The 24,315-nt window shown below is 45.8% G+C and overlaps 1 protein-coding gene across 1 annotated transcript in view; it reads left to right on the top strand.

Annotated features, from left to right (window-relative positions):
- LOC138488252 (uncharacterized) overlaps positions 1-24,315 on the top strand; it is a 2,582,589-nt gene that overhangs the window by 1,707,842 nt on the left and 850,432 nt on the right. Inside the window, exons 21-22 of the mRNA XM_069615092.1 lie at positions 14,672-14,876; positions 16,292-16,470. Coding sequence (XP_069471193.1) covers positions 14,672-14,876; positions 16,292-16,470 — 384 coding nt within the window. The remainder of the gene's footprint in view (positions 1-14,671; positions 14,877-16,291; positions 16,471-24,315) is intronic.

Here is a 24,315-nt window from a genome sequence, read left to right as displayed (position 1 = left end):
CAAACAAGCACCAAAGTTCCTTTCTTATTAGAATTTTCACATTCACTAGTTCTAGATTCCAGTGTTCATCATGGGTTTCCCTCCTTCAGGCTCGCACCCCTTTTTACCACAATGTTCACAATTAGTCTCCTCAATCAGGTTCGGACCATGGATCTCCCTAGTTCGGGCTCGGACCACTTTAGCACAATGTTCACAGTTGGTCTCCCTTGTTCGGGCTTGGACCATGTAATCTCACTTCATACGTTTTCCTCTTGATGTCAAAAATCGAAGACTTTTGAATGTGCAATGGGTTTTGCTTAAACCGTTGCAAGACCACTTCAATTCACTTCACATAATGTTCTTGCCAAGCTTCTACTTTAATTTCTGCCACTTCTTGGCTGGATCCCTTACAGAGACCTTCGATTGAGCACCCTTGTGGTGCCGCACGGTGTCCACCAGTCAAAGGATCGATTACAAAAGGCTCAAATGCAAAAGGTGAGTCAATAGGGTCGAAAACCAAAGCTTCGAATTTTTTTTTAATTTCTTTATTTATTTTTGGGTTTCCGTGTAGGTAAAAAAAGTGGTTTTTACTACAAAAACGGGTGTTGGGGGGACCCCCCCTCCCCCCCAAAAAATATATTAAAAAAAATATATATTGTTTTCGAATCTTTTGTATTCGAGACTATTGACTCGAACCTTTTGTCATCCAACCCTTTGCAGTCGATCCTTTGACCTATAACCATGCCGCACCACTCTGTCACTGGTATTGTATCTTTTCCCTTTAATGTTCAAACATTAATCAGCAATTAAGCTTTCCTCACATCTTCCATCACACGCGTTTCAATCTTTGTTCTTGCGCTTGTTATACAATGTTGCTGCTTGCAACCTTGACTTCAACACAGACCAGTCTTGCATCGGTCTCCCCAACTCACCGGCTGTGTTGATCTCTCAGGCTTGCTTTAATCTTGGAGCCAAGGACAGTACCACAGCGGCTGCTGTTCCTCCCCGACTCCATCAGCCGTGCAGGAGGGCCTGGGTATCTCCAACACACAATACAGAAATCTTCTGTTTGGTTTCCTAGCCCTAGGCTTTGTAATCTGAAGGGTTCTGGAAAGTAACGGTTTCTCACAGAAAAGGTCAGGGATATCTCCCTCTTTGCGTATCCTTCTTGGTTTGCCGTCTTCCTTCCTTCATTCAGCTGCCGTTAGTAAAGTAGTGTTCCTTTGTGTGCTTTGCCTCACTAAGAGTGTGCTCTCATGCTACGCCTTTTATCCGTGTGGGGAAGTTTAATGGAAGTCAGGTGTGAGTGATTACCAGTAATTGCCTGACCTTCCCGGACCATAGTAGTGGGACATGTCAGGTACAATGCTCAGGTGTTAGTTTGTTTTCTCCCAAAGCGGGCTGTCCGTGTGAAAGTGTTTGTGAAGGGAAAGGGGGGTAGAGTTTCTAAATATCCTATCGGGTAGGATGGGGTAAAGGTGTTACAGGGAAGGGGACACCGTGTCTCACCATCGGGTGTCCCACTCCCACTCCCCAAAGACCCCTCATCCAGGTGATCCTCCCACACTAGTCCACCCCCAGGGTCTGAATCCAAAGGTGATGGCCGTGCCCGGGCCACCTGAGAAAGAGACCCCTGGGGACTAGCGGGTGAGACACCTTCTGGTTTCTCACAGTCCTGACAAACAGCTGGATGCCATGCGCCTCGAAGGAATCCCCCCGCACCTGTGAAACTCAGCAAATTGGGATTCATTGTTAGATTAGCCTTTCCTCCCAAAATCACGTAGTCATAAAGGTGCAAAGTGCATGGCTACATATCTCCACACTCCTCAAAATCAAGCCCTTTATCCCATGCATGACTCCGCACAGTGGTCCAAGCCCTCGTGATTTCATACACCTCCTTACTGAGATTACAGCCGCAAACTTGGACCCCCTCACGGAGCCCATCATGCTACAGCTTCACTAATTACAGGTGCCCACAAATTAAACCGTACCTCATCTGCACTTCCCTGACTTCACTGCCCCCGCACCAGGATCATATTCAAAACAGTATGTATCAACTACAAAGCAGTCTAAAATGGAACACCAACATACTTGGTATCTAAACTCCACACCTCTGGAGGATCTTGACCCTCACATAGCCATATAAAACATTTACGAAACATACCCCAATCACATTTTTCAGGGAGGCCCTCATTGTTTTCCTGAGTGTGAGCTAACACTCTCAGCAGTGGATTTGAGTATCTAATCCGATTACGGCACCCGAGTCCCTCAGAATCCATAGAGGCCATCAGAATGGTTATAGAAACAGTATCCCATGGGAGCAAGGGCGCGAGTGTCCCGCTCTTGCTTTTGGCCCAGGGGCCCACCATTTAGGAATTACTCTTGCTGACTGCCACCCTCCCCCTGCATCTAAATCTCCAGCACTGGACCCTCCAGGGTAAAGCCAGCGGGAGCAAGGGCGTGGGTGTCCTGCTCTTCTTTTTGGCCCAGGGGGCCCACCATACAGGAATTACTCCCACCGCTGCTTACTGCCACGCCCCCTTGCATATAAATTTCCAGCACTGGATCCGCCAGGGTGGAGCCTGCGGGAGCAAGGACGTGAGTGTTCTGCTCCCACAGGGTGTTCAGCAGCTGTGTGCTGGAAGGCGACCAACTGTGACTGCACAGCTTAAGGAGGCCCTTCAGGTTCAACAGGAAAAGCTACCCATGAAGTACCTATGTAGGTTGTTGTCAGAGGTGGCTGCCAAGTAGGTTTTGAGACGCACTATGGCTGAAGAAAACAGAGAGGGACAATTGTGATTGCGACGGAGCATAGTAGCAGGTGAAAAGGGGAGAATCAAGGCAGTGAGAGTCAGCACATTCCTATTGTTAATTATCCCAGGCACGTTTTCGGCTCCAATTTTGTCCCAGCTTGTTAGCGAACTTGCATAGCGGTTGCCAAATCTCAAAAAATACCTTCCGAACACTTGCCAAACTTACTCGACATCTTATCACCTGTGAAACCTGCAGTGGCCACACCTGCACCTAAATAGAAAATGCTCACTGTGAAAAGGAAAATTCTACCAGTACCCACTCCATTACTCCTACCGTGTGTTTCCAAAAATATATCGAGCAGCCCTGCAAGACCTTTGGAGAAGGCTTATATCCTGATTAGTGAAATCCATCAGTTTCTCGGCTCATTTAATGTCTCTGCAAGCCTGGACCATTGTGGGGGGCACAAACACATCACAAGACACCAAGGCAGACATCAAAGTCGACAATGCTCTATGTTCACTCAAGAAAGGCACTGATGCTGTGTGCAGCCCGGGTCACCGGCTGCTGACGACTGGTCTGATTACATTGCTAACCAATCATCCCCCGGGGGTGCCCGACTGCAGTCTTCCCTCGACTACTGCCAGACTCAATCTGTGTACGGCCACAGGGAGCTCTAATCATGCAAGTGACAAAACCAAGGTCACCATTGTGACCCACTTAGTCCCCGTAGTCTTGACCCTAAGTCACTGCCAGCTGCTTGGCTACCAACCCTTAGAAACCCCAAGACTGTTGTACCAAATGGAAGGGTGACGTAATTATACCAGTCGGCCAGCACAAACCCTCAAAAGATGGCCAGCAGCGAAGAGATTCTTTTGTCCACCAAGCATACCCTGTGCCAACAGGGCTGTCATTATGGGGGACTGATGGGTGGAGTAAATAGGGGAAATGGGACTGAGTGTAAGCAGAACACACTGGAAGGGGCATTTAGCGAGTCCCAGATGGGCAGCAGTCCACCCCATCTATTTCTCCACACCAAGCAAGCTGCGAAGTGTACCCCCTATCAGATTGGGGAGGGAGGCCCAGCGATCAGAGTGCAAATGCAACATTGTATTATCCGAACTGTTGATTTTAAAGAACTTAGTCTTATCCCTGTTTGAAGTACTTGGGAAGGGATTGGAGAAGGGGGGACCACCGAATAGCCTAGAGGGGGGAGAAAGGGCCCTAAATGTATTGGTGATGGCTGTATCCACCCTTCCTGAAACCACCCTTAACAATATTAGAGCCACACATAGTGGACAGGGCACGCTAGCAGAATCAGAGCAAGCACCAAAACCTTAAGCACCCCGGGTGGTGACGGGACATCTCCCCTAATAACATCAAGTAGCTATGGTTCCATCCTGACTCCAAAACATCTCACCCCTCCCCCACCCTTGCAGACGCACAGTCGGAAGGCAGACAGTGTGCCCATGGCAAAAACTACAGCCAAAAAGGTAGTGAGCAGGATTGGCCATGTCCCATCTATTTCAACCGCCAAAGTCAGCAAGGCACTAGTAGCACGCGCACAGGGGGTCAATATATCTACACAAGGTCCCCAAACTGGTCCCAAACTTTCAAGAACCCAGGGAGGCATTTCTAAACAAGTGGATTGTTGGTAAGAACCCTGTTCACCTGGGCGCTGGAATACTGATAATATGGGGTGTGACTTGACTTAAATGGTCAAGCAATAAATGTGAAGTCTTGTCACTTGTTTCTTGGGTATCACAGTGATTTATAACGAGTCTTAAAACCCTAGCATTCAAATTGTAGGATGGCTGTCTTGGGAGGTAATTTCACTTGACCAAAGCCAACTCCCATGTGCTATTATTCCACACGCTAGCTCTGCCAGCGTTGGCTACAGGAAGAATTATTTCCCAAGGGACCAGCTTTTGTGGTGGACATATGACTTCATGTCACTACAACATCTATAGGGCCACTGAATACAACACTCTTCCTGGATCCCAATAAAGCAAGCAACTACATTGTTTGTAAGGGAAAAGGCTGCGGGGCTATTACATTAATTTGATTTAGCTTAGTGACAATACATTTTATTCAGTGAGCAATGTGTCCAAATAATCTGCTTACTTGCCAATGGTTATTAACACAGAGATTAATTATCAACCAAATGTATTTAAAACGTTCACTGTGCCAATTCTAGAAGTTCTCGGTCTACAAATTGATGAAACAATTTGCCATGTGACCTGTGAACCAATTAAGTTTAAAATGCTCATACCAGATTTCACTAGCATATGTGTACTTTTTAACATGTAAGGCTAACATTATTTTGCTAGGTCAATCTATGGATCTTAGTAAGAAGTGTTTTTCAAGAGAGTTCCTCAAATGTGACAGTTTTCTTCATTGAGGCTTCATAATAGCCTGTGTATGCAGAGAAATGGCATCAAACGATCGAAGAAATAAGCACTTGCGTACAGAAATAAACGCATGGGAACCAAAGACAGCACAGCATTAGCAGGAATGGAAGTAGAGACATGATGAATTTTAATAAAATGGATTGAACTAAAAGATCACTAGGGATCAACGTGGCAACGCGATAAAGGCAATTTATGACAAGAACGAACACTAGGAATAAGGGCCTAAACCCAGGGAAAGCTAATCATCAAAACTAATCAAGACTGATAGAGCTACTTACCACAGTTTAACTATGCACTATTAAAAATCAAAAAATCATTGAGATAAACTATGTATGTATATCATGTGACTGTGAAGAAACAGTAACGAATGTTATGACATTATGGCTAACTATTGTATTGGATTTGAAGAAAAAATTGAATACAATGCATAATGAATGTGTGTGTGAGATAAGTGGTCAAGAACATACTAAATGCATAATAGTTCAAACTAATTTATTTGTGTAGAACTCATTGTGCCTTGAGAAAGCATGAGTATGGGTAAAACAATTGCACGTGCCAGCAAATGAAGAATGTTCGCACTTCTTAAAATACATGCCAGACCAAACAACTTTGGTAATAAACCAATAATGAGCCAAGTTTAAAGGTTGATTTTTTTTTTAATGGATTTAGAGCAAAGGCGCAGAGCACTTTCCTACCAAACCACATGATTTGTGTGTGTTGTTCCCAAAAAGTTAACGTTGTTACATGCTAAGATTATTTCCCTTCCAATAATAAATGTTGGGACCTTTGGGCATTTACATGGTGGATGACATAGTAAAATAGCTGATTTCGTAGCACTGATTGCAAGATCTAAATTGGCCATACATTCCACGTAAGCATTTATTAATTGCTGTCGGAAATTAGGCGTTTGGGCAGTAAGGACTGCATTTCTGCATATGTGAGGAGAGGGAAAGCCCTTACAATGGGTGCGTCTGCCTTCAGTTCTACTAGTTTTTTATACAGATCATTAGTGTATAATGAAAAGGTGCAAGAACACAACCTTATCGTGCACCTGATATTACGGGGAAATAAGGAGTACAATAGTCCTTAGGGCCCGATAGAACACATGAATTATTGTGTTCATGTAACTGAGAAAGTAGGACCACCAGGTCCTCAGGGCATCCCATCTTTTTAAGAAAACTCCTCAACTTGGACCTATTGACTCTGACTCTATCAAAGGCAGTGCACACGACCATAAAGGCTACATACACATTTTCCTTTTTTATTTGGAAGATGGCATTAGCTATCAGGAGATATAAGTTGAGTTCAAGCATGTGGCTTGCAGCTTTCCATATGATAGTGTCCCCATGTATCCACGGAATCTGTATCATCCCACCTAGTTCCTTCTAGCCCAGGCGCCTCTTTGGCTTTATCCAACCCTCTTTATGGTCCTGGGCTGTGGGATGCCAAAGTGAGCTAGCTCGGGACTTGTACCTCTTGGGTGCAGCATGTGTTACTTCTTTGGATTGGCCTGGCTGTGAGTTTCTTTTTCTTATTGGTTAGGATTGTCTCTAAGGTAAGAAATGGGGGTGGGGCCCTTGGGCGCCATCTTGCAAGCACTGAGTTCCCAGCCTGCATTCTTCACTGAAGCATGGCTAATGTTTGTGCCTGTTCACGACTTAACTGCATGCTCCCTAGGCTCTGGATCAGTAGGTATGCTGCTTGTTCAGAGTGTCCACAAACGCCTGTGCTTACGCATTCAGTCCTCCTACTCGAATGATTTCGGGTGCATTGTGTTTCGCTTTTAGGCAACTCATGATCAGATATTCTGCCTTGTTTGCCCTTTACAATGGCCTGCCAGCTCACTGTTTTTCCCCTGTTTTTCCATGATTCCCAATGGATGTTGGGACTTGTAATCAAGTTCCAGTTTATTGTATCACTGGGTTTCTTAGGGCCCATAACTGGATCCCGCAAGTACATAGCCTTCTGATGTAAATTAGCCATATTAATTGTTTCTTTCAAGGATGGCTCAGGTGAGTGGTAAACTACTTCTTGTAGGTACAGGGCAAGGAATCGACAAACTGTTCTAAGACCAGCAACTCTTTGGCCTCCTCATATGGTTTGTTGTTCAGCCATTTGGTTAATAAGGACATTAACTCCATACAACATCTTTGGGCAGGGGTGTTGCTAGGCCTGGAAAAGATCAGGGTCTAAGCTAATGTCGTGACTGGCGGGATTCGGGGCTAGCTATATCCTTTTGGTTGTAGCCCCTGAGCTTCTATCCGGGGCTACAACCAAAAGACCCGGGGCTATAACCCTCTTTGTCCCCCCCCTAGCGACACCTCTGTCTTTGGGTGAGTTTATTTTTGTAGTAATCAGAGATATTGTAGTCCGACCTCATTATGCGCCAGATCCTGCCCCAGCCTCTCCGGGATACTAAGCTTCAGTTCTCTGTGCAGGGTTTGAGTTTAAGGCTTGAATGGCCTTCCAGCATTTATCCGGTTAAGAGAGGAGTGATATACTGTGCCCAGTATCTCTGTGCCAGCCTGTGGTCTCAGACATTCTCTCAAAATTCACTAAGAAGACAGCTGGGTCTTTCCCATTACTCAGTTACTTTATGATCACGGGTGGCATCGTGGCTTGATCCCATCCCTCTTTGATAGCTCCCCACAACACTTTAATGCTTTTTTGATGTTTAGGACTAATAGCCAATAGGCCTTGCACCAGGGCCCTTAACAGGTGTTGGTGTGGAATCTACTCCCCTGGGACTGAGTTCCTCTTCAGATGGTGCATCTTTAGATTCTGCCTTTTCCTCTTTTTCATCACATTCCGTGTGGTTTCTCCACAGCTGGAACATGAGACTGCTCGGTAGGCTTGGCTGACCTCATCTTCAGGGCGTGCGTTTGTTTCAATGAACTGGTTCTCTCCTGGGCCTTCTGTAACTATTGTAATAGACTTCTTCCCAAGAGTCCAGGAGTCCTCTGATTCTGCTAGTAGGATTCCAGTTCTACTCTGACCTCTCAGTCCAGGGGCACAGTGCTTGCAGTCAACCAGAAGTCTTCTTCCTTTCACTTCCAGTCCATTTTCCTGTAGCGTGGGCAGCCTCAGTAAAAAGCTTGATGAATCCCACTAATACACCAAGTGCCACAGATGGTCTCAAGAACACACAGACTCTTGACAATGGTTCAGTGATTTTTATTAAGTGTTTTAATAAGGTCCAACTAAGTTCCACCGCTCTCTCTCGCCTTCCCTGGATTTCCTTCCACCTTAGCCCAGCTTTCCCTAAATCCCCAGGTTGACATTGGATATCAGTAACCATTACTATCTAGGTTTTGGCTGGCTAGTGGTGAGGACCTAAAGGCAACCCCCTTATTTCTCTTACTACCTCTGGGATCTTCTAAGTGAATCCTAACCTGGGGTCCCACAAGAAGAATGGTCTCAAGAAGTGGTTCCTTCCACACACCCAGGTTTCACTTTACCTCTCAAATGTTTGTACTCCTTGCCCTGATGTTCTTTCCTTCCTTTCCCCTCCTCCAATTCTCCTCTCTTTTCTTCCTCCTACTCTTTTTCTCTCCCTTTCTCGTTGTCCCTCCCATGTTCTTCGCCTGCTGCTACTCTCTCCCACCACATCTCTGCACTGCTCTTCCTCCCCACTACTCTCCACTGTACTGCTCTTGTCCCTCTACTCTCCACTCTCCTCCTACTATTCTCTACTGCCGTCCCTCTCCACTTCTTTCTACTATAATCTCTTCCCAAAACTCTCCACTACACCCTCCTCCCCCTACTCTCCAATACACTCATCTACTCACCACTACACTCTCTTTCCACTACACCTTTCTCTCACAGTCACCATCCTTTAGCTTTCATTCACCTTCCCCACTTACTCCCACTTACTCTGTCACTTTCTTCACTCACCATACATGCACTCTCACACCCAAGCCACTTTCTCTCAGCAGTCAATACCCAACCTTGAACACAGTCTCTGTAGTTCTCCAAGCACTGCTGCTCTGTCCTTCCTCTACCTAGTCTCTCGATCTATCTTTTAGTTCATTGACCTTATACTAACAAGCCACACTGACCGGTTCTTTGTCCCTTTATTCTGCTCCTCCTTTTGGCCCTCCTGCTAAGGTGGTTCCCTGGGCCAATTGCTGCCTTGCTTTTCTCCATGGGTCAGGGCACAGAGATGGGAATTGACAAAGCACCCATTATGCACGCCCACTTTGAGAACACAGGTCCGCCAGTGTCTCACAATGGCGGCCCATTATGAGCAAATTCAGTTGCAGAGTTCATTTCTGGTGGAAGCTGAACATCTTGACTGCCGGTCCTCTGTGAGCAACGGTCGGCTCGTTTCTTTTTCGCCACCTCTCTCACCAGTGGGTTGCCTGTTCTGTTCTTTGCTGCAACGGCTTCTGGATGTGGAAGTCATACAAAAGAAGAGAGAAAACACTAGCAATCATCCTAAGGGGTAGATATGAGGTGATTATAAGAGGTGCGCTGCCCTTTTAACCAGGCACTTGTGGAGGGGATACAGACTGGTCCCTCCCTACACTCTCACCCCACCTCCGGTGCAGGGCTGGCATTGGTGAACACCCTGGTAGGCTTCCTGCCCCAGGTTGAGGCGAGTACCTATTGCCCCTTTATAGCGCCTAGTCCCTGACTCAGTCACACACGTTTACCCAAACTCCGGTTTTCCAGGCCGCGTTAAATGATTTGTTATATGCTGGGATCGTGAGCCTAGACCTCAATCAACATGGCGTTGCCCATTGTTTAGTGTTGAGTGCAAGGCATTATGCTATTGCTAGGTGTGAGGCAGATAGTAAAGGTTCACACTCAGCTCTTTATACCAGCTTTCAACATTTCCTCTGTGGCACGGAAGACACTTTTTGGCCAGAAGGCCACCTTCGGTTCAAAATGCCAACAGCCCCTTCCATCAGTGTGCACATTTTCATGTAGGCGCATTCATCACCAGAGAGCAGTGTCATTGAGATAAGTGTATCAGAACAGGCAAACGCTGTCCACGCTGGCTCAGTGGCGAATACTTGAAGGAAGTACTGTCCTGATTGTTTGGAGAGCCTTGTTTAGAGCTTTTTTAGATTAGTGGCTTGCAGGAGAGCGTTCCCTGACAATAATCAGAAAATGCTTTGGGAGATGTACAGAATGTATATAGTCAAAATTAAAAGACCCATATCCAGCTTAGCAGGCTCCAGAAAACAGAAACTCTCTTCTTAAATGGGAGTTGTCTGAAATCAAGTGTACACAGTGAGAAAACTAAGCCTTATGCTAAGCTTTAGAAAATTGAGCCTAACTTATTACAGACAATAGTTTTCCAAGGATTTTACAAAACATCTTCCAGAAGTAGTGAAACTAGTTGGAACAAATAGATTAAATAACTATTTGGAAGTTAGCTGGGTAGGCTGGAATTTAGGTAGGGCAGTAAAAGCTTAGTGTCTTCCAAATGTAAACCCATTGTGTTGAAAGCCAGTGTTGGCAACCTTACCCGAGAACTAGGAACGGGAAGACCTATGCAGGGTTCACATCAGATCAGTTAACTATCAGCAGTAACTGAACATGCCCCTATAATGCAGTGAATATGAACAAAGTAATAAAACTCCTCGGAAAGGTGAACTAGTAAGGAATCTGTCAGGAGCAGAGCAGTAACCCAGAACTAATTCATTTTGTTCCATTTTGTCTTGTAGCCCCAGGCAGAGAGACCGGGGAAGTGGCTGGGTTTATTTTCTCCATATCCCCTCTTTTCTCAAGACAAAAGATTACTGGTCGTTAGTCTCGAGACTGTTGGAGAACTGGTCCTACGCGGAAGGCAGTCTGTGGGGCATAGTATTTCCCATGGAATTTGGAAGACTGCTATTGTGACACACTTCTAGCTACTGTCTTCTTTCTAATATTGCCTAATTATGCCTTCTATGTCTTTTGTCGACTTGCATCATATCTGTGGCCAAACAGAACCTATTTTGCATCTGATGATGATGGTGTAAAAAGGCATGTACATATCTTGTGCAATTATATAAAGATGTTTGTTCATTTAGTAACAGTTTTCATATCATCCTTGTGAAAATTGACCCGAAACATCTCTGGCCATTCATGTCCTTACTCTGCTGCCCTTTAAGATATTATTAACTTTTAGACATTTATCAGATTGTAGAGCAAATAAAAACACTAGCCGAAGTTTTACATGCTTGAGAATGTCAGTCTTCTTACAGAACTGGCAATTTTGAGCATTTCAACACCAGCATAATATAGTGGTACACTATGAATTTGGCGCTTTGGCCCCTCCATTACACTAGGCAGTAGACACCCCGTGGAGGATAATCTGGCAGATGGTGAAAACTGTCGATATTGCATATAATACCTGTTTCTGTCGCTACTGCCATAGTCATAGATTTACAGGCAGCTGCTGCTACATGGAGCAGAAGCCCCCCGAATGAATACCTTGTCTCTTAGCACAGCAGGGCATGAGTGTGGCCTGTCTGAAGATGTATGAACTAGACATTAGTGACTTTGTTAGCTGTGTGAGTGTATTCAATGGTTTTGTGGGCAGGAAGCAACAACAGATCTTGAGAATTTATTTATTTATTTTATTTATTTATATAGCGCGCAGACAGCCCAGGGGCATTGTGGCGAAGTTATTTGCAGGAACTTAGTTACAGGTGGTACAAGATTTGTAGCAGTTGTTGGCACATTGATTGCTACAAACAGTTTAGTCATTACAGCTCATGACTCTTTGGTTATTACATTATAATCAGTTTGTTGGCAAGCATGGTGCGAGAGACCTTATGTGAAGAGGATGGTTTTCGTAGCTTTCCGGAAGGCAATGAGGGAGGGCTCACCTCGGATTGTGGGAGGTAGGGCATTCCCGTGTGATGGTGTGAGATAAGGGAAGCTGGATCCTCCACCTGTGGCTATTATTACTAGTGGTACACAGAGCATGTTGGTATATGGTGACCTGGTTGGCCTTGTGGAGGAGACTGGGTGGATTCATTGTGAGAGGTAGACCGGGGTGGTGAGGTGGATGCACTTGTGGGTCAGTATTAGAGCTTTGAATATGATTCTTTCCCTTATTGGTAGCCAGTGGGCTAGTCTTTCTGGCCTCAGAGATGTGTTCTCTTTTCATACCTTGGGCGGCGGGGAGGGCATTGTTCTGTATGATTTGTAACCTTTCTAGGTTTTTGTTGGAGGTTCATAGGAAGAGTACATTGCAGTAATCTAGCCTGGAGCCGGTGATGGCTCTGGCTATGTTTGTGCAGTTCTCTTTGGAGAGGAAAGGTCTGACTGCGTTGATTAGTTTGGCGTGGTATGCATCTGAGGAGGCTATTGTGTTGACTTGTCTGTCCATGGAGAGGTTAGAATCCAAGTAGACACCAAGAGTTTTGACCTAGTCTGAGACAGGTATTTTAATGGAGTCAATGGTGAAATGACTGAATTGGGAGTCTAGATTTTTTAGCGTGTCGGGGGAGCCTACCAGGAGGAGTTCGGTCTTGTCGGAGTTGAGGCATAATCCATTGTCAGCCATCCAGGCTTGGATGGTGTTGTAGAGGTTGTTGAGGGTCAGTGAGTCGGTGTCATAGTTTCCAGTGAGGGTGAGGAGGATCTGGGTATCGTCAGCATAGTTGGTGTAGGAGATACCCATGGCGTCAAGGATGAGGAAGAGGGGTTGTGTGAAGATCTTGTAGAGAGTGGGGGAGAGGCAGGAGCCTTGGGGCACACCACAAAGGGTGATGGTGGGTGAGGCGGAGGCTAAGTCAGAGAATACTTGCATGGTTCTGTCTTGTAGGAAGGAGGTGATCCATGCTCTGGCTTCAGGGGAGAATTTAGCGGTGGCAGAGAGGTGGTGGCATAGGACGTCATGATCTACAAGGTCGAAGGCTGCTGATAGGTCGAGAAGTAGGAGAAGTGCTGGTTTGCCCATGTCTCTGGCATCGTCCATCTGGTTTTTCAGATCAAGTAGCGCGGTTTCAGTCCCGTGTTTGGGGCGGAACCCAGATTGTCGGAGACCAAAGAGTTTATTCTCTTCAATGAAATGCTGAACCTACAGATAGGCTGCTTTGTCCAGTATTTTGAGGAGGAATGGGACAGTGGTGATGGGTCTATAGCTGTTAGGGGATGTGGGATCAAGAGTAGGTTTTTTTAGTAGAGGGCGGACCCAGGTTTCCTTGAGGGAGGCGGGGACTTTCCCCGTGGCAAAGGAGGCATTGACAAAGGCTGTCAAGAAAGGAGCTAGTGCTTCAGTGCAGTCCTTGATGAGGGTAGCTGGGCATGCATCACCTTTACAGTTAGAGGTTTTGATATTGCTCATTATGTTGATTATGTCTTTTAGCTGTATGGGTTTGAAAGAGAAGGGTTTGGGGGGTCGGAGGCTGGCGGGGGGACAGGGATGTGTGCGTTAGGCATGGCTTGTTTAGTGGCTAATATTTTCTTTTGGAGGAGGTTCATTTTGGCTTGCATGGCGGTTTGTATTTGGTCGCACCAGGCTTTGTCTTTGGTGAAGTTCTGAGGGGCGTGAGTGGGCGTCTCTAGCTCCCTGAAGATGGCAAAGATTTCTTTAGTGCTAGATTGGGCCTCTGAGATTCTGGATTCGAAGGATTTAGCCTTTGCTTAGGTGATTGCGTTTTTGTATTTGGAAGAGAGGGCTTTGAAGATCATCTTATCTTTGTCCGAGTGGGATGTTTGCCATTGTGTGAGTGCCACCTTTTTCTCGTTGCGGAGTGTGAGAAGGTCTGGGGTGAACCAGGTATTGGAGTGGGTGGTGGGTTTGGATTTGCGAGGTTTCAGTGGGGCAATGGAGTTGATGGCTCCTTTGATAGGACTGTCGTATGCTGTTGCAAGTAAGAATGGCAACTGTGACATTTTTAGGAAACCTGGGAGACACATAAACCCTTCTCTGTGTTTTATTACCAATGCTGTTGATAATATTAGTGAGGTCCCTAATCGACTTGTAGTTGTGACGGTTTTAAAACTGGGGAATTCTAATTAGTGTAGGTCCGATTATTTGGCGAGATTGCATTTAAGTACATGATATATTCATATAGAAATCCATTTTTAATCGATAAGGGGATTTGTTTCTGAATCTGAAATGACATGCTTATGGAGCTCGATGGGAATAGGTTTGGTTAGTTGCATCACGTGTCGGAGAGAAGATTTTGACCCTGTTTGCTTAATGGCAATCGAAATAGAACATTGCAGAACTCCAAGAGTGCCACAACACATGAGGATAGACGATTCACTAACCATACACGTATCTGGATTCTGCCCAGGTTGCTGAGCCAGATAATGAAGGGCACTAATCTCAGGTCCCAGTAGTCCATCCACTCTTTGAATTCTGGCACTTTAAGGAAGGGAATACATTGACCAGGGTGAAAAGAAACAAAGGGACTGGATGAGCCACACACATCTGGTATGGGTTGACTTAAGGTCTGTAGAAGCGATGATTGTCACTAGTAATAATGAGTAATAATGAGTTGTCCCAGCAGTACAGCGCACTCTACGTGTTACTCATTTGTGACCCATTTGTGACATGCCTACATTTGCTTTTACAGGTAACGGGTAAAATCCTGAATTCTGGGCTGAGTAACATCGCTGATCTGGTGACTTTTCCCACCCTTACTAGCCATGCCCGCAATCCGAAGTTCCAGTACCGCACGGTACTGGGCACCAATAAACGAAAAGCTATGACTGCAGGCACATTTCTTGTGCTTCAAATTTCCACAGTAGACGCAGCTTCTGGCATCCAGACTGTTCTAGGTAAATATCGGTGACATGTCTTTCCATCAGTGGTACTTAAAAGGTAAGACTTTTAATCAGTGTCTTTGCAACGTGAGCCATTAAAAAACACTGATTGGAAAATGCGTAGAAGTAGTAAGGTTGAAAATGTGGGGACATACAGGGGTCTGTCTCATTTATTTTAAAAAAATGAAAAAGAAAAAGAAAAAAAGCCAACTGATGAAGACATAGAACCAGAAAATATCAAAACATTGTAATGATGGTGCCAAATCAAAATGTTTCTTTTGAATATTAACTACAACATATATACAAAAATCGCTATGTTTACAATGGTACACAATTCACATGTAAAAATATTAGCGGTTCCGCATACAAATTCACTAAAATCTTTATTGCGCACCAATGGCAAATATGCCACATAATCGAATGTAGGTATTCTGCATTGCAGAGAACTTGTAAACTGACCAAAAGGCCAGATAATAGAGTTTACTGTCCTTCTGCTTGGTTTAATTTTGCTCGGCTATCTAGAATTTCTCTTGTTCTAGCCACAGCATTTTATTGTCCTCTGCCGTTCCATTACTGACAATGGGCGACCAGTTAATAAAATGTTCTTGTAAAATATTCTGGTAGTGGAGGGCCTGATAACAGAGCTTTGACTGTACGTCCAGATAATAATTTTGATTCTAAGTAATTGTTGGGAAATGTGAGAAACCTAAGGGTATTCTCCCAAGCAGACCTCGAGAATCCCTTACTCAGGTGGCCTGGGAAGGGCCAATGCTCTCAGACCCCAACCTTAGGGAAGGACGAGAGAGAGGGGGGTCACCTGGATGAGGGAGTCAGGGGTATTTCTGAATTATTACCCGTAAGAAGAAATATTTGCTTAGAAGAAATATTTGCTTAGAAGATGAACCGCTACTTATGGCATAGTCTCTGATTTATCCATGTTTTAAAACTCTCTTTTCCATGTACACAGAACAGGCATCCAATAACAGCTGTTACACAATTGGTGCATTAATATGGTACACCAGCAGGGTTAGGGGGATGAGCACCAATGTTTTTATGATGAAAATGAGTATATTTTGTGTAAAGATTAATCAGAAGTGGGGTAAGGTTTCTGCCTCACTCTTCCAGATGTGGGGGGACATTTTGAATACAAAATCGATACTAAGTCATTGCTTTCTTGGCACTTGTAGCAGAGATGCAGAGGACTGCATGAGCATGCAAGTTAAAGTCCAACCCTGCCCCCGTCCAGAGTAAGGGTTGATGCACACATGCTGATGGTGAGGGCAATGTGTCACTGATGTAGTTGTTTCCATTTCTATTTGAGCACTTAATACTGTAACTGTCTGAGACTAAGGTTCACAAAAGCATATTTAAGTAATTACATTTTCTTTTAGTGCATCTTCTTCAAATTGTGTCCTTTGTTAATATGGCAGGAAACTGTAGACTGGGCTTTTTTGATGCCAGTAGAAGACTCAATGTGGGAGGATTCCAGGTCCGCATTGTAGCGGGGATGCCTCCAAAGGGCCCTTCGTCCATAACGCCATCATCGCTCAATGAGTATCCACCTGTACCCTGCTGCTCTATACTGCTTCGACTCCTGCCACACACTGAGGTAAACAAATCCAAGTTTTAAAGGTCAACATTGTCTTACTGGGCTCAATTCTTTATAGCACAATGTGTATTCTTAAATGGGAGAAAATGCCACAGTGTATTAAGGCATGTGTTCAATTTGCTAGCTCTCTATGATGTTTTTATATGCCACTGAAACCCAAATGTGATATCCAGGAGCTGTAATTAACAGACTTTACAACTACGCAATTTAGTGTTTCTCATTTCATTGACCCTGGCTTGAAGAATGACTACTGACATTTGAGCCAGTGAATAATATCAGGTTACCACCTACTACACTACCTTACTAGTTTACAGGTCAGTGTAAGATGGAAGTCTAACATCCTAGTTGTGAAGGGTTTTCCTGTGAGAGCAAAGTGTGTCATAAAAGAAACTCATTTTTTAATTATTATTTATGTATTTAATACACTTTCAACCACAAGGCTTTGTATATACAACATAGGACAATCACAAGAAAAACATTTAAAACAGTTACATTTACAATCTTTCGCCTAAAATACTACACATTTCACTAAAAAGGCATTCAATTGCCTCATAACCCAGTAAAAAACACATTATGCTTAAATCAAATAAATAAATACATAATCAATTCATCATAATACTGCTACAAACTCTTAAAATCCTATGCAAGAAATCAAAGCACAAATACATGATAACATTAAAACAAGGGACATTACTAAAGTCAATTACACCTCATTGACTAGTGCTTTAAGAATGACCACACATTACCAATAAAATCTAATAAGATGGTAAGTCGGGCTATGATCATGGCCATTTAAAAATCGTATCCATAGATCAGCTAGTTCAATAGTCTCAAAGCTATTATCATATGCTTTAAGATAGTTCATTCTGATTTGTTGCAGACTTTCACACTTGGGGCTCGATTCATAGATTCGACAGCAGAAGCAGCGCTGCGGGCCGAGAGGGAGCGTACACCACGTGTGCGCCAGCTGGGGCGCAAAGCAGCATCTGCACGCCACGCATATTCATGGATTTCCTGAGCCATTACCAGCCGTAGCGCAGTCCATCTGCACCAGTAACGCCCCCAACACCGCCCCTTACGCTGGAAAAAGCCAGTGAAATAGCCAATACGGCGCAAGGCGTCGCGCCATCCGTGGCCCTGGACACAGCCCCCCCTCCATTGTAATCGTGTGAAAAATCAGAGTGTACCCCGCTTGCGCCAGCCAAATCGTGTGAAAAGGCCCTTGCGTACCCGCGCAAAATCGTGTACTCCGCTCGTGCCAGCCAAATCGCATGAAAAGGCCCTCGCGTACCCCTGCAAAATCCAATCGTGTGAAAAGGCCCTCGTGTACCCCCGCGAAATCGTGTACTGCGTTTACGCCAGCCAAATCGTGTGAAAAGGCCCTCGCGTACCCCCGCAAAATTGCGTACCCCGCTCGCGCCAGCCAAATCGCGTGAAAAGACCCTTGCGTACCCCTGTGAGATCGCGTACCTCGATCGCGCCAGCCATATCTTATGAAAAGGCCCTCGCGTACCCCCGTGAAGTCCAATCTCGTGAATAGGCCCTTGTGTACCCCGCTCGCGCCAGCCAAATCACGCGAAAAGGGCTGCGCGGGCTGCCATCAGCCAAGAACATCCCTGCAGGCAGCCCACACCACATGGGACCCCCAATCCCCCGAGACCATACTCGCAGGCAGCCCACACCACATGGGACCCCCCCCATCACAGGTGACCATACTCGCAGGCAGCCCACACCACAAGGGACCCCCCCATCACCCGTGACCATACCCGCATGCATCCCACACCACAAGGGACCCCCATCACCCGTGACCATACCCGCAGGCAGCCCACACCACAAGGGCCCCCTTCATCACTCATGACCATACACGCAGGCAGCCCAGACCACAAGCGACCCCCCATCACCACTGACCATACCCGCAGGCAGCCCATACCACAAGGGACCCCCCCAATCACCCGTGACCATACCCGCAGGCAGCCCACACCACAAGGGACCCCCATCACCCGTGACCATACCCGCAGGCAGCCCACACCATAACGGACCCCCCCCATCACCCGTGACCATACCCGCAGGCAGCCCACACCACAAGGGACTCCCCCATCACCCCTGACCATTCCCGCATGCAGCCCACACCACAAGGGACCCCCATCACCTGCGACCATACCCGCAGGCAGCCCACACCACAAGGGACCCCTCATCACCCCTGACCATACCCGCAGGCAGGGCCAGGCTCATGTTCCCCCCTCCCCCACCAGTGAAGGCAACCTGCAGGAAGGCCCCGACTCATCTCCCCCACCCTCACCAGTGACGGCAACCTGCAGGCAGGCCCCAACTCATGTCCCCCCCAGTCCCCACATTTGTAAACCATTCAATCATGTAGCAATGTACACCAAAATGCCACTGCACGCTGCCCCGCCACAGTGCAACTCAACACCCATCCATTGATCCTACTCTCCAGTACATGCGCTATGGCATGTGAATCACAAATGCACACATGCATGTTTGCAAACAGATGACCAACATTGCTCAATAGCAGGGACACGTAACAGAGCCAATGAAGAGTGACACATGCACCAGACCATTGAGAGCGTACACCACTTTGATTGTAAGGAATAAAAATGTATTAAGTACCAAAAATCAAACCAACTGCAAGCTAACCATGAAAATGATTATTAATGGAATGCAAATGAAAATGAAATTTGAAATAAAAATGTGTTATTAAAAAAGTTGAAACTCCAAAAAGTGGTCCATGTCCAATGATTGTCCTACAATTGCAAACCAAAATCATAAAAAAAACCATTACTCTATGATGAATAAAAATCCAAATAAATTAAAACATGTCCAACTATGTACAAGGCTGAAGGGTCCATGATCCCTAAATCCAAATATAAATCCTAAAAAACCCTAATAAAAACTATTAACAAGATGTGGAGCAAAGTCCATTAACTCCAAATCATAAAAGAAATAAAGGAAACCTACCACTAAATAACTATTTACAAAGGCAGCAGGCTAGTCCTACGACTCACCATTTCCCCCAAGAGTTCCAGCCAGGGCATCACCAAACTCTGCGTCTATTTCCTATTTTGCATCAGGAACACATTACCTTGGTCTTACAACGTTTACGGGTTAATAAGCTGCTGGCCAAACCCGAGAAGTGCATCTTTCATGTCTCTACAGTGCGTTATCTGGGATTTGTACTAAATCCTCAAGGAGTAGCAATGGATCCAGCCAAGGTTGAATCTATTCTTCCCTGGCCTGCTCCTAACTCAGTTGAACAAGTCCAATCATTTCTGGGACTTGCTAATTTCTATAGAAAATTCATTCCTACATTTTCCTCCATTGTACAACCTATTGTTTCCTTGCTAAAGAAAGACACTCCCTTTCACTGGTCTGCTGATCAGGAATCCGCCTTCCAAGAGCTAAAACTTTGGGGCAGTATTAAAGCAGGAATCCAAGGATAATCAAGAACACCCCATTGCTTACTTGTCCCGGACGTTGAATCCCAGTGAAACACACTATTCGGTCCTGGAGAAAGAACTACTCGCCATTCCACAAGCCTTCACGGAATGGCGTCATCTCCTCTTGGGTGCTAAGTTCACAGTACTGGTACGAAAAGATACCTGTCCTTGCCCAATACCAGTTCCGCATTCAGCACGTACCTGGGACATCCAATATAATTGCTGATGCATTATCCAGATGTCCTGATTATTTACCGGAAGAAGCTCACATCTTTCTCAAGATGTTTCCAGACACAGTATTCATAGCCCAGGCCAACTCATTATTGGACAACATACAGGCTGAGACCCCGACCTCGGACCTCTGGAACAAATACTCCAAAACCAATCAATGGTCCCTGTTTGCCAAGGACAGGTATCGTTTTGAGGACAAAAGATTGGCTGTTCCTACAAAGATCTTAAGAACCAAGATAATAAATCTCTGTCATGACACATTCCATTCCGGGCATCGAGGTATTAAGGCTACTCTTCAGATCATCCAGAGAAACTTTTGGTGGCTTAGGATGATCAATGATGTAAGATCATATATACAAGCATGTGCAGTCTGCAGTCCAAACAAATCAGATAATAGGAAACCAGCTGGATTGCTCCATCAACCTACTCTGCCGGACCGACCCTGAGAGGTGATAGCTAGTGATTTTATCATGGATCTCCCTCCTCCCAAGGGTTTTACCACTATTATGGTTACCATCGACCTGTTTTCTCACATGGCCCATTTCACTCCCCTGATAAAGTTACCTTCGGCTCAAGAAATGTCAGGAATATTCCTGAAACACATCTTCCGACTACATGGTCTTCCATCCAAAATCATCTCAGATTGTGGACCCCAATATGTTTCCCGGTTCTGGAAGCACCTATGCCAGCTATTGGGTATTCAACGTGCATTATCTTCGGGATACCATCCTCAGACCAATGGCATTACCGAATGGGTGAACCAAACCCTTGAGCAGTATTTGCAATGTTTTGCATCTAAAGTCCAAGATGACTGCTCAGTGTCGATTCCAGTAACTGAATTCCCTTACAACAATCCCGACCACTCTGCAATCAAGACAAGTCCCTTTTGCAATTAAGGATTCCTTCCTTCTGTTCTACCTACACTCCTTCCTCATTCCACCCTGGTTCCTTCAGTTGATTCCTGGATAGCTCAATTAGTCACTATACATAAGGATGTAAAGGGACATCTAGAGGAGGCCAGGATGGACGTTACGAAACATGCAGATGCCAAAAGGAGACCTGGCCCTATCTATGCCATCAGTGACAAAGTCTGGCTTTCTTCTCGACTTTTACCCAGACATCTAAGGCCAAACAAACTAGCCCCTCGCTTCTACGGCCCATTCACAGTGAAGGGAATCACCAATCCTGTGGCCTTTCGACTCCAATTACCAGAATCCTGGAAGAGAATCCATCCTGTTTTCCATACCTCCTTACTCAAACCCTATCTCCAGTCAACCAGGACAGCTACTCAACCTCCCCCTGTTCTCGTCAATGATCAGATTGAATTTGAGGTCTCCAGGATATGTGACTCAAGATTTAGGAGAGGTTGTCTTCAATACTTGGTGGAATGGAAAGGTTATCCACCCAGTGAACGAACATGGGAACCTGTGTCCAACATGAACGCCGACTGTCTGATGCGTAGGTTCCATCTAACTCACCCAGGCAAACCTGTGGGATCGAAGTTTAGAAGGGGGCATGCTGTCATGAATCATTGATTCCGCCCCTTCTGGACACCATGGTCTTTCAAACACTGTAGAATTGCATCCAGTGTACTTCCAACATGGCCGACGCTGCTGGGAAACTCACGGACTAGTCTCCCAGCGATGCCTGCTGCTTCCTTGAAAACAGACACGCCCCTGCACCTCGTCCCATCTCAACGCTAGCCGTTCCATGCCTGATTATACCGGCAAGTTACAGCTCTGAATTCTGTCCTTATCCGCCTTTCCAATCCCTTAGGCTTCCCAGCGGTTAGCTGTTCTTTCCTCCTGGTATTCTGTTCTGATCCGCTCCTCGCATTCTCCGCCTTGCGGTTCCGTGCAAGTTCCTGGATCATTCCTGGATTAGTTTGCTTCCCTTCCTGGACTTACCTGATTCTTCCGGGATATCCACCTGAAACATTGAACGCTATCAAGCCCTCTCCTCCTTCCACAGCCAGAGCCCGAACTGCATCGACCCACCTGCATACTGGCGACGGAAGAGACACGTCCCTTTCTGTACAAGGCACGAACAATCAGGAAGAAGGAGAGTCCTTCGAATACCAGAAGGAAGACTTAAAAAAGTAAACAGGTGAACCAAGAGTACGAGTGTGACACTGTCTTGCAACTTACTACAAAATAGCACTTGCCTTATCTCTGCTAGACCTTCCTCCAACATCCACATGGACAGACTGAGGGTGTGTGCCCTTATAATGCTATGTTCCTGCCTCCAAGCCTCTCTCTGGTAAAAGGGGATGCTAGTCTGTTAACTGGGATGGGGTTTGGCTGTCTAGCTCCACCTGCTGTGGTTGATTAAGGCCTGGATATGGGACTTTGGATTTGCTTGTCCCTCCCCTTGGGTGGTTCTGCTTCTGCCTGCCATACCTTGTCCTGACTACAAGCCTCGCTCTCTGTTAACGGATCTAGGATGTTTCTCTTTATCAACTGGTGTAAGGAGTCTCTGGTGGGACCCACTTGTGATGATGGCTTCCAGGTCCGATGTGGGACCAGGGGCTGGCTAGTCCCCACATTGTGCAGTCTGCTGTCTTGTTGTCAACCCTAACTCTGCCCCTGTTTGGACTCACTTCTCTATCTTTCCTTACCTGTGTGAAAATGGAAGCCTTGTGTGATGGACATTTGGCAGACTGTCAAGTGTCGCAGATAGAGATGGCACAGAAAACACTGCTATTTTTTAATTAAAATGTTGTGGGACACTATGACCATGCCTCTGTCTTGAGTTCCCACAAACCTCGCTAATCCAGGGATACGCAACTCCTGGTTAATTCTACCGATTGTTGACACCTATTGTCTAATGACTGCCTTATACTGATAGTGTTCTCTCTAGGAATTGGCTCAGTTATTTCCTCTGTGACTTCCTAACTTTCCCTACTCTCGCTGCAGGTGAGTGTTCTAATGGAAAAATAACATGTGTGACTTGCAGCTACTCTAAGATTTACCGTTTTCCACTCATGTCCACATTTACCTCCCCCTTCTACTCTACCTGTTCCTTTCCTGTCTCCTCCTCACCAACTTCCTGTCCCTCTGATGGTTCACTCCTCGTCTCTCCACTCTTTGATATTAACCCCTTTCTCACATCTTCTACTATACTACCACTACTCTTCCATCCACTTTGCAACTACTACTCCTCCCACACTACAACTTCTCCTCCAAACTCCTATCACTCCTCTTCCAAGGCTACTACTACTCCCTCATTACTACTCCTCTGACACCAGTGCCCCTCCCATTATACCACTACTCCAACACTACTACCCAGTCACCCTCCTTACACCCGGCACCAGGCTTCTGACATTCCCACCTTACACTGTCCCCTCTACATGCACGCCTCACAAACATGCACACTCGCACTACAAAATCACTATTACTCCTAAGCCAATGTCTCACCTGCTCCAAAACTCTTCTGCAACCAGCTGCTCCTTTCTTCCTGTTGCTGGTCTCTTGATCGCTGTCCACCTTTGCCTCTGACCTTACCAGATATACCCACACATCCGGTTCCCTGTTTATATATCTCTCCTCTGGTAAGGGTTGGCCAGTTGTCCCTATACACACTCCTTTCTTCCTTCACCGTGCTTGTATGTGTGCAAAAACGCGTAAAAGCGAGTCTCAGCACTGCCCACGTGGGCAGGCTGCCCAGGCGAACTGGCAGTGAAAAAACAAAGTTGCTGTTTGTTTCTTCGGAGGCCCATTTGGCGGGGACCCCTTGGATAAGTTTGGGGAACTTCCCCTTTCAAGACCATGCTGGTCTAGTGGATTGTTCTCTGTTGAGGGACTAGCAATGGGCTTTGCTCATCTTATTCACATTTCGGCTGTAGTCGGTGCCTGTCTTCACCAACCACACTGCAACAGTGGTTTGTTCCCTGTGGCTCTGAAGCTTCGTCCTTGCAGTAGCTGTTTGTGTTGTAAGACTTCATTTTTCCTTGCTGCTCTTTGGGGCCAGTGTCTGGAAAGGTACAAGAGCACTGGTGAGTATATACATGCAGAGGCAAGGGTGGAGACATGGTTCTTTGCAAATTGATTGCATGTACCCCACGAGCACTTCAGGAATTGATTACTGACTATACACTGTTTATGAACGGTTTAGATCTGAAAGTGAACGCCATGAAATCTGCCTTTACAGTATGCAGTAT

This window comes from Ambystoma mexicanum, chromosome 9 (assembly GCF_040938575.1).
Source record: "Ambystoma mexicanum isolate Mex_15411 chromosome 9, UKY_AmexF1_1, whole genome shotgun sequence".
Lineage (NCBI taxonomy): Eukaryota > Metazoa > Chordata > Amphibia > Caudata > Ambystomatidae > Ambystoma > Ambystoma mexicanum.
This window is presented reverse-complemented; position numbering and strand designations above follow the sequence as displayed.